The sequence below is a fragment of the Aythya ferina genome (assembly GCF_964211825.1).
Source record: "Aythya ferina genome assembly, chromosome: 1".
In the NCBI taxonomy this organism is placed as follows: Eukaryota; Metazoa; Chordata; class Aves; order Anseriformes; family Anatidae; genus Aythya; species Aythya ferina.
The window spans coordinates 22824634-22835442 of NC_140296.1; the positions used below are offsets into that span (position 1 = coordinate 22824634).

The 10809-nt window shown below is 47.2% G+C and overlaps 1 protein-coding gene across 2 annotated transcripts; it reads right to left on the reverse strand.

The window, feature by feature from the left end:
• Positions 1-232: 232 nt before the first annotated feature.
• Positions 233-8796, reverse strand: HMGB1 (high mobility group box 1). Of its 2 annotated transcripts, XM_084519995.1 has the most exons (6): positions 8618-8796; positions 6310-6402; positions 5754-5916; positions 5325-5470; positions 4189-4363; positions 233-2230 (listed from the first exon to the last, which is right to left on the reverse strand). In XM_084519995.1, the coding sequence occupies exons 3-6, from the start codon at positions 5901-5903 to the stop codon at positions 2054-2056; spliced, it is 648 nt and encodes a 215-aa protein (XP_084376121.1). In that variant the 5' UTR covers positions 5904-5916; positions 6310-6402; positions 8618-8796; the 3' UTR covers positions 233-2053. The 2 variants fall into 2 exon arrangements, with proteins under 2 accessions (XP_084376121.1, XP_084376120.1); XM_084519994.1 differs by lacking the exon at positions 6310-6402 and having other exon boundaries at positions 8618-8773.
• Between the last annotated feature and the right edge of the window lie 2013 nt (positions 8797-10809).

Below are 10809 nucleotides of genomic sequence, written 5' to 3' on the forward strand. Positions count from 1 at the left end.
AAAAATTTCTGTCATCAGTTAGGACCGCTTGAACGGGTAACACCTGGTTTAAAACTCATCTGTCCTAGGTTGCCTGTGTCACCAGCTTCTGAAGGGTCATCTTCCTTCTGTTTGAAACAGAAAGCAGGGACGTAAACATATCTGAAAGCGCCAACACAAAATAAAAAAAAAAAAAAAAAAAAAAAAGGAAAGAAAACCCTTTAGGATATTAAGTGAGCCATTTAACTAAGTATTTAAAACCTCTGCAATTATTAGTTTATTAGTATCATCCAGGATTCAGATGTTCAATATTTCTCCTGAAGTTATACATAAATGCAAATTGAAATAAGAATCTGAAAGTCAAAATTGTATAACAAAACAATACTCCATCACAAAAGCGTGTAAAATTACAAGAATGCTTTTTTTTTTTTTTTTTTTTTTCTCCTTTTAAACACTGGCACTTAAGAGAACCATAATTTTGTAACCACAAAATTGCCAAATTGTCCCCCAAACTGGTAAGCAGGTATATGTGAAAATAGTTACAGTTGCCAGCACTTGAAGTTTTACTAAATATGCAAAAAAACCCTTAGCTTTGGTTTTGGAAGAGAACTGTATTTGACCAAATTAGACATTGTTGGTATACCATAAACATTTCACTTTTTAATGCAAAATTTAATAAAATGTACTTTTCCATACAGCTATATTTAACTTAAAAATGGGCAAACATCAAGAGTGCGGTATAAAACCTAACAGGAAAAATACATCTTATCTCATTTTCAATTTGAGACAATATACAACTTTGTTTAAAGGGCTAAAACTAGAATTTCAAGAATACAAATATGAATTTACATAGATTTAACAAATAATAATGGTACCATTTATAGAAATCTTAGAAAGAAAAAATCATTTCTCGTGGGCCATTTGCTACCAGGAGAGTTTCATGGTATAAAGCCCGTGGCCATCGCCAGACCTGTCACCAAAAAATATGGTAATTTCATGCTTTTAACTTTACACTTTTTAGGTATGTTCATCTCTCACTAGTGTTCAGAGATTTACAAACACAACCTCCATTACATGGTAACGGAGTCACGCCTGTAAATTTCTCCCCACCGGATGGACATACACTCTTCCTATGGGTCCTTCTAGGACAGAATTTAACACCCCCTCCCTCCCTCCCACCTCCCCCCCGCCCCAAAGTATTTAATTTCTGTAAAATTGAACTCTATACTTCTCAACTCTCCAAGACTGGTAAACTCATGCAACTCAATAGAATATTACATTTCACAAAATTCTGAACAAGTATCAGGTTTGATGAGATTGAAATTTTTTTGTTTGTTTGTTTTGTTTCCAGTTACGGAAGAATATCCTTTCCTCATATGCCTATATATTTCTTTTCTTACCCTATCATGATTATGCAGGGTATGTAGATCAAAGCTTTGTTTATCAGCTGGTTATATGAAAGATGAAAACTGTAATATTCACGTGATCCCAAATGGGCATTCAATAAAGCAAAAGATGAGTTCCCCTCAAAAAAAAAAAAAAAAAAAAAGAAAAGAAAAAGTATGATTTTCAAGGGCACCTATTAAAAGGACAACAATACTAATAAAAAAAAATTGTATTTACTTAGAAGCATTCAGAATGTCAACAAAACAGCTGCAACTTTTTTTTTTTCCTTTTTGCAATTACAGAGTGGTATTCAGTTAACAGAACAACAATTATTTTTTTTTTTTATGATGCATCAGAGACAACTGAAGATGAGAAATGAACTACATCCCCATGTATAACTAATTTGTGCTGTGCACCAACAAGAACCTGCTTTAAAACTCCCATGCCAATTTACAACCCCCACACTGTACCAGGCAAGGTTAGTGGCCATTGAAATACCACTAAGGACAGGGCTATCTAAAGACACATTCGGTAGTGTGTTAACTATACAAAAAAAGAGACACTGTACAGTTTAAAAACAAATCTTACACAGCCTTACATTTCATTTTTTTTTTCTTTAAAAGGAGTGAGTTGTGTACAGGGGGGTTAAATGCTTTATAGACAAGAAAGAAATTGCTCTAAAAGAGACTTATTCATCATCATCATCATCTTCGTCCTCCTCTTCTTCCTCTTCTTCGTCATCTTCATCCTCCTCATCTTCATCCTCGTCTTCCTCCTCCTCCTTCTTCTTCTTGCTCTTCTCAGCCTTGGCAACTACTTTTTTGCCTGCATCAACCTTCCCTTTGGCCCGGTATGCAGCGATATCCTTGGAGGAGAAAAGCAGGAAGAATCTCTCTTAAAGTTTAACCAGGCAAGAGCTCCGAGCAACTTCCAAACGACACTTGGGTCGTAGCTCCAGTTCCAACAACGTGAACTGAGGCCCAGCACCTGGAGAACAAGGGATCGGGATCCCTCTAACCCAGAAGGACACTCAGGTGTTGGAACATGCTGCTTAAGGCTGCTGAGGGATCTCCACTGGCTGGCTTTTAGGAAGGGGTTGAAAGAGAGGCACAGCTGAACCCGCTTCCCCATAAGGAAACGAAGCGAAGGGAGACCTCTTAAGGTCCCTTCCCAGCCCTACCTTGTAGGATGGCTGAAGAAGCGCACACAAAAATACTCTTCTGTGACACAAAATCATAATTAGCCATCCGCAACACATCAGGATGACACTGCCCAGGATTTGTGATGTTATGCCTCAGCAAAGAGCAGTTATACTGAATCCTGCCCAGCTGAAGTTTCCAAAATAAAAGGTATAAGAACTTTGATTAAAGGGTAGACAGTGCCACCTTCTGCATGCAATAAATTTATTCTAGTGCTTTATAACGCACAAAATTCAGTTCCTGTTAGAGGAAGTCAAAGCTGCACTTGGGAGACCAAGCCAGAAAAACAGTGAGACTTCCCAGCTTTATGCCAAAACCATAAAAACAATACTAGCAGAATCGATCTCCAGGACTCTCCAACTTATCAGCTAGAGAGAAACGTGAACACCTTTACGCGGATGGTCCAAATCTTCAAATATCCCCCACCTTGTAAACATTATGCCCCTCTCTCCCCACAGTTTCCTCACGCTCCCTTAAAGCTTAGCATTAGATTTTCAGAAGACACAATATCCACTACGTCAAAGGCCAAGCAGTGAAACACACAAATTACTGCACCTAAAAACCCCCATCTTGAAGCATAAGGAATGAAGATGAAGGTACCTAGGACTAAAGATTAGTGATTTAACCACGTACAAAGTTTCTGGTGTGTTGTTGCAGCTTTTTGGATCAACAGTCACCGTACTGGAGAGCTTTTAGCTGCATCAGTAGGACAATACAGGAAACCTAGACCTCCAATTCCTCTCCAGCACGTAATTAGGTCCAAAAGGGGCCACCTTGCTCACTATAATGCTACAATTTTGAGGTGGTTTTGTTTGCCAGCGGGAGAAACGGCCAGGGAAAGGTCACGGCACGTAAACGGCTTGATATCCGTGGCATACATTAGCTATAGGTGGATGCTGACCACTCTGAAGCAGAATCAGAGTACAAGCTGACACGCATCCCCTCCCGCTGTGGTTTCCTCATCCTGGGATGGGAATCTGCCTCTGGAAATAAAAACACACCTCGCACTGCTCTGTGCACAACGCGCGACTACAGCTGCCGTTATGATGGCGGGGCTGAGCTTTAATAATTCAAGGAACTCTATGATATATTGCTTCGTATCTATTATTAACCATGTTAATTACTAGAAAGGAGCTAGACACAAAGTAGGTACAGGAAAAAATGCGTCCTGAAACCCGCTTCTTGGAAGTGTCCTGGGATTAACCCAAGAATAAACTGAAACCAGCTTCTACGTTATTTTACTTCTAATATTTGGGGATATTTACCAATGCCTAACACCTCCAAAACAAGAGAACCATCTTTACTGATGTTACTTAATTCCACCAAATGAAGGCAGACACTGCTGTGACCTATTGTTTTAGTAACAATACGGACATGACGGCACCACCGATGGGCCTGAATTGCAGATGAATGGAGGACACGCAACACAGAGGGCTGCAATTCAGCGCTACGAAAACAAACCAGATGCCCCTGTGAGTGACACCGCCCTGCAAAGATGACATTTGTCATCTGTGTATGAAAATTTGCAGCATAATCTGCAATATTAAGAGCACGTGAGAATGGGAAAGTATCTAAAAACTGAGGTTTGCTCTCCCCACACCACCTCCATAAATGCCAGCGTTACCTTCTCATACTTCTCCTTCAGTTTGGCAGCCTTTTTTTCGTAAGGCTGTTTATCATCTGCAGCGGTGTTGTTCCACATCTCTCCCAGTTTCTTCGCGACGTCCCCAATGGACAGACCAGGATGTTCTCCTTTGATTTTTGGACGAAACTCAGAGCAAAACAAGAAAAAAGCCGAACTACAGACAAAAGAAAAAAAATGAAAAAAAAAAAAAAGAGTATTTTAATTTTAGACTTTAACCTATTGTAACAGAAAGTTTTGTGACCTTTGTTACTGTTTCTTAAGAGCGCTTTGGAACATCACCTAAAAGTGAAGCAAAGATGAATTACAATGGAAGATAATAGAATAAAACAACTACCACGAAAACTGAACACATCCTCATCTCCGAGTAATGCCGCACATCTGGTCCCATTTTTGGCAGGACCCCCAGAGGGGCTAATTTTATACACCATATGCAGAGAAAACTCTTAAAGAGAATGACTGAATGGCAACAGGAGAGCAAGTATTACGTCAGAAGTGTTGAAGGCAGGGAAACAGCAATAATTTCTGGTGAAAATGAGGATTTCCAAATGACAGCATCAGCCCAAATACAAAGTCTTTTGTACAGGAACTTCCCTGTTTCCTTCAGCATTAGCTTCATTTAAGCCACACACACAGAATGTATGTTGTGTGAATCCAAGTCAGTAGTCAATGGCTGAAATCTTCCAAGCTGTTTTTGTGCAAGACCATCCCTCTAGCCTGTTTTGGGCATAAGCCTCTAACTTCAAAAGGGCTGCCAACTAAAATTCCTGCTCAAGCCAACAGGTGGTAAGAAGAGGGCCTGCAACATTTTATCACCATTCTGTTGAGAACAGCCCTCTTCACAAAATTTGGAAACGTCAGTCACCATCTGCGGGTTGTAGATCTTTGCACCTGCTTTTAAAAGCTGACATTATTCCGACTTTCCTAAAGCGCGCCAACCTGAAGACAAAACTCTAGTAGTCCCAATTAAAATCCCAACCTATCTTTACTTGAATTTCCTGACCAGCGGTATAACCTTGTATTTCTAGAGGTCCCAAACATGGATAAAATGATGCCTTTATAGGTAAAGTTTAGCGTGACGGTCCTGAGTGATATAACCTAACTAGAAATCTACTTACGGAGGCCTCTTCGGTGCATTTGGATCCTTGAACTTCTTTTTTGTTTCCCCCTTAGGTGGTACATAGTTTTTCATTTCTTTTTCATAACGAAGCTTGTCAGCCTTTGCCATATCTTCAAACTTCCCTTTCTCCTTAGAAGACATAGTCTGCAAGGCAATTAAAATCACATTCTAAGATTGAAAAGCACATCCGGGTCCATTCTAAAATCAGTCGAGGGAGCTAAAGGTAAGGCGAGAATGATGGGCAGTTATCATTCACCTTACAACTGTACTTCCTACGTATCAAAAACCTGAACTTTTAAAGAAATAACTGACAATCTTGAACATTTCACAGAAGGCAGTTAAGGTTTTGTGTGTTGGTTTTTTTTGTTTGTTTTTGTTTTTTTGTTGTTTTTGTTTGTTTGCTTGGTTTTTAAGCAGTTATTCTTACCTTCCATCGTTCTGAGCATTTTTTTGAGAACTCTGAAAAGTTCACTGAAGCATCTGGATGTTTCTTCTTGTGCTCCTCCCGGCAGGTTTGCACAAAGAAGGCGTATGAAGACATTTTACCTCTCGGCTTCTTAGGATCGCCTTTGCCCATTTTTGATGATTTTCTGTAGCAAAGCAAGAAAAGACACTTTTACAACTTTTACTTTCCACAAGCCAAGGCAGGAAGGAAGTAAGCCACGAAGAACAACTATGCTGAATGCGACCTGTCAGAGCAGTATTCCAAAATCACACTCTGAAGAAAGTTTCTCTTCTGGAGTATTTACTGGAGATCCCTACCATGACTGTCTGAGGTAACCTGGCACATATAACTAACCTGAAATCTCAAAGGGCCTTGGAAACTTGTACTTCTGGTCTCCTACAAACAAAAATGTTGCTTCCGAGCAATCTGTAGGCAAGCGCTGGCATCAACACAAGGGAGGTGACACTCTTATTCCTTGTGTATCAATCATAGGCTTGAAAGAAATACCTTGTATTGAAAGAAATGGGGGGAAAAGTACCTGAATATCCTGTCTCAGCTGGCCTTCTCAGTTACTAAATTCTTTCTTCAAATAGCCCGTCTTTCTACCACCATGCCCTGTAGACCTTTGGGGCTTATTTGCAAAAAAATATGCATTATTTTTATATGCCATATATTACCGTTCTCCTTTAAGTACGCTACAAAAAAAAACAAAAAACAAAACCCTACTCTTTATACCTAGAAATACAGGAATGGGCCACTGCGCTCAGTCAAACATGTTATAACCAAGCCGGGGACGTGAGAAGTATGACATTTACATATGCCTAGTAAGGCTGTGCTCCGCCAGAGAACTAGCTGCTTCTCTCGGGGCCGGAGCAGGAATTAAAAAACACCCTCCTGGAGCTTTCACACCCCGGCCAGACACGCGGAGCATTTTCTTCACAGCTCCCTGGAAAAAGCCGCTCGCGCCCTGCCGAACTCTGCCCTTCAGCAGGGATTGGAAAAGAAAAAAAAAAAAAAAAAAAAGAGAGAGAAAAAAACACCCTGCTGCCTGCCCGTATTGCCACAGCGGCAGCGTTTCCTATCGGTTTGGCGGATAGACAGAAACAGATTTCTGCTCCGTGACTAAACGCGTCCGGTTTGAAGTTTCTGTCAAGTAAACAAGAAGGGGGCTGAAGCGCCGCCGGGAGCTGCTCCTGCCCCACCACGGGGATGGCTCCCAGAGCTGGGGGGGGAAGAGAAGTGTGTGTGTGGGGGCAGAAATGTTGCCGAAAACCCCCCAGGGAGGAGTTTGGGGTGGCGGGGGGCGCCCCGTGAGGAGCCGAGGCCCTGTGAGGCGGTTTAAAAGCCGCCTTCCCGCCATTTTGGGTGGTGGTGAGGGGGGGGGGGGGGGGGCGTCGCGGGTCCCCCCTCAGGGCTCTGCTTGGGGGGGGGGGGGAGCGGCAAAAAATAAAAATAAAAATGCCCAGCAAGGATAAAAACGCCGCTATTCGTGACGGGAGCGCCCTCAAAGTTTATTCGCGGAATTTCTTCGGGGCTGCTGCCCCCTGCACGCTCCCACCCCCCCAAAAAAATAAAAACCCTGTGAGGAGACAAAGCGCCCCCCCCCCCCCGCCATGAGGCCGGGCGGCCCGGGCATGGCGCAGGCTGCTGGAGGAGGAGGAGGAGGAGGATGAAGAGGAGGAAGGAGGAGGAGGTGACCCGGGCTGCTTCCATTTTGTGCGCCCAGCAGCAGCCGGGCACCCCCAGCGCCCCCTCGGCTCCGGCGCAGCCGGCGGGGAGGCCGCGGGACCCCCCCCCTGTGGAGAAAAAGGAGGAGGAGGAGGAGGAGGAAGAGGAGGCGGGCGAGGCGCGGAATGGCCGCTGCGCTGGCGGCTACAGAACATGGCTCCTTCCTCCCTTCCCTTCCCTTTGTGTGTGTGTGTGTGAGGGCGCCCGCTACCCTGGCGCACGGGCTCAGCCATTGCAGCCGGGGGAGGGAGAGAGAGGAGGGAGGGAAGAGAGCAGGAGGGAGGGCGGCTGAGGGGGGAGGTGGGGAGCGGGTGGGCGCCGAGGGGGGAGCAGGGGCCGGGGGAGCAGGGGCCGGCGCGCTCCCAGCGCCGTGCCCGAGCCCCGGCGGAGCGGGCAGAGCCCCCCCAAGCTCCCGGCTCCGCAGACTTTTAAACCTTCCCCCCCCCCCCCAACCCCATTTTTATTTTTTTATTTTTTATTTTTTTCTCCCCTCACGACCTCCTCTCCTCCTAGAAGGGAAGGAAGGGAAGAAGAGAAGAGAGAGAGAGAGAGAGGAGAAGAAGAGGGAAGAAAAAAAAAAAAAAAAAAAAAAAGTTCCCCCGAACTGCGCCCCCGCCCGCCCGAGCTCCTCTCTGCTCAGCCGCCGCCGCTCGCCTTGTTTTCTCGCTGGCGGCTGCCGTCAGCCATGTTACAGCCAGGCGGCTGCGGGGCCAGCGGCTCCACGGCCCCGGCCGCCGGCTCGGCTCCGCCGCCGCCTCCCTCCCGGCCCCTTCCTCGCCCTCCCGCCCGCCCCACCGCAGCGCCGGCCCCGCCGCGGCCGGGGGAGCCTCTCCCGAGCAGGGCACGGCGCCTCGCCGCCCCGCCTCGCCCCCACCGCCGCGGCGGCGGCCGGGCACTGCCAGCCCCTCGCCCGCCGCCGGCCTCTCCCCGCCGGGAGCCGGGCTGCGAGGCAGCGAGCCGGAGGCTGGAGGCACGGAGGGGAGGCGGGGGGGGGGGGGGGCGCAGCCTTTGTGCCCGGGCAGCGCTGTCGGTGTGCCGGTGGCGGCGGCAGGCAGAGCCCGGCCCGCTGCGAGCGCGCCCGGCCGGCCCCGCCGCCCCCCGCCCGGGCTCGTACTCACCCGTGTGGGTGCCCGCACGCAGCCCTCGCTCGGCCCCCGGCCCCAGAGACGCCCGCCCGGCCGCTCGCCCCGGCCCCAGCCCCAGCGCTGCCTGGGTCGCTGCGAAGCCCAATGCACCGCAATGGCTGTGGGAGCGGGATCGATACGCAGCCTCCTCACACTCTCGGCGCTGGTAACATTACTCTCAACACAGCCCCGCGCCCATTGGCTGCCGCCAAGCCAGCCGCCTCGCCCATTGGCCGCGGCCCTTCCATTGTCCTGACCAGAGGGCCGAGCCGATTGGGCGCGGCGCGGGACACGTCACCCGGGAGCGAAAGGGCGCGCAAATATAAAAGTCAGCGGAGGGAGCCGGCCGCCGGCGGGGCGCGGGAGCCTGGCGGGCGCTGAGGCGTTGCCGGCCCGCGGCGGGACCCCGCGGCTGCGCCCGCCCGCAGCGCCCTGCGCGGGGGGCTCCGGGGGGCTCGGCCGGGCCCCGCACCGCCGCGGGGTGCCGACAGGCAGCGTTTGTCCCGCTCGGGGGTTGGAGTCACAAGGGAGCGAGCCCGGCTGATGTTTCCTTCGCGGCCGCAGCTCGCCCTGCTGTTTCCGTGTCACGGTGATTCCTGAAGCGCTAACCCTGCTCGTAGCCAGCATGTTTATTAAGTGACAGAATAAAACACACGCTAAGAACTCTCCTTACCTCGCGCCTCGCAATACAAGCAGCAGGCAGCACCAAGACATGGTCCACACCATCCTCAGCGCTTTGCAGGCCACCTAAATGTGGAAATATCCCAAACCCTAGTGCTCCTGGCTGCAACCCCTTCCAAAACGTGATCAAAGGCTTCAAGAGAACACAGTAGCAAAGCACGCTATCAAAATGAACTAGCTTTAAGAGAACACAATAATGCAGCACGCTGTCAAAATTAACTATTTGCATGTTTGTGACCAACATCAAAATTTAGCCATTAACCTACATCATCACCGAACAGAATAAACTAATATCATCATCTAACAAAAAAAATATAATCATCTAACAAAATAAACTAATTGATAAAGTCACTACTTTAACCCCTGTAGGACCATGGCTAATGGCATTCAATACAATGAGCCACGGTGAAAGGGGAATCCTAGCAAGACCTATTTCAGATCCCAAACAAAGCCAACCCCTCACATCCAAGAAGGATAATGCATAAGACAACCTCCCCTTTTTCATCTAGCCCCACACTGCTTGCTTAATTCTTAGCGAGAGAGAAACTTAAGAGAAGGGTAGTCTGTTAATGTTAGGCCCACACAAATGGAAAGCTGTACAAATACTGAGAGTTTCTAAAAATAAACCAAAAAAAGCCACAAACCCACATCTTAAAGTCATAATTGTACCAGTTACCAGGGCAGCCAGGTCTAAGGTCAATAACTTAGCATCCTCTGCTTCCTCTTTCTTTAGACACTAATGTGATTTAAAAGATGCTAATTATGCTGGTCCTAGCTCACTGCAGCCACGTTTTTGGGGTGGGAGGATGGCTCAGTTCTCAACTCTTTTGCATCTGTGTCAGGTGGATTGAACCATTTTAGTTGTATCAGTAGATGAATCACTGTGAAACCCTGTGACAATTCAGCCAAGCAGTCACCTGGCACAGCTCTTCTCAAGGAATTAAGCTACAGAGGAGACTGCAAGAGATGGATTTTCACACAGCCTTACAGCTCGATGACCCTTGGACAAAGCTTGGTGCTCGCTCTTCCTTCTTTAAATGGGGCAGCATTTCTAAAATGTTTGTGGGATGCTGTTACAACCAGCGGGTGTCTAAAACGAGCAAATCCCTTAGCTGAGGCCTCAGGTGCTGCTCTATGAGGAGTTACCACGTAGGACGGAGCGTGGTGACAGTCTTAACTCCACACAAAGTCAGGCCCTAGCATGCTACCTGTCAATATTAGGTGATGTGAAACAAACTGCAGTTGTTTTGTTCACTGCCTTCTTTAAATATACTTATACACAGAAGGAATATACAGGTTCTGTACAGGCCACAATAGCTTCTTGTTTAGAAGGCCGGCAATAAAAATTAAAATACAGCAAGCTGAGCTGTTCAGCCTCACAAGATGCAAACCACTTCCCAGCAGGCACTTGGCACTTTCTGTCTCAAGGAAGGTCCTTTTCTTTTTTCTCTGAGCCGATAACTTTACACATACTGAACTTCTTTAAAGTTTCTTCTGTGAAAACC

What these genes read in the sequence shown, in the direction of transcription:
- HMGB1 (XM_084519995.1), bottom strand. Translation starts at nt 5,903, where the DNA reads ATGGGCAAAGGCGATCCTAAGAAGCCGAGAGGTAAAATGTCTTCATAC. An exon ending in AATGCACCGAAGAGGCCTCC is followed by an intron (nt 4,364 to 5,324) that starts GTAAGTAGATTT and finishes TTTTGTCTGTAG; the next exon opens with TTCGGCTTTTTTCTTGTTTT. An exon ending in TGAAGGAGAAGTATGAGAAG is followed by an intron (nt 2,231 to 4,188) that starts GTAACGCTGGCA and finishes TTCTCCTCCAAG; the next exon opens with GATATCGCTGCATACCGGGC.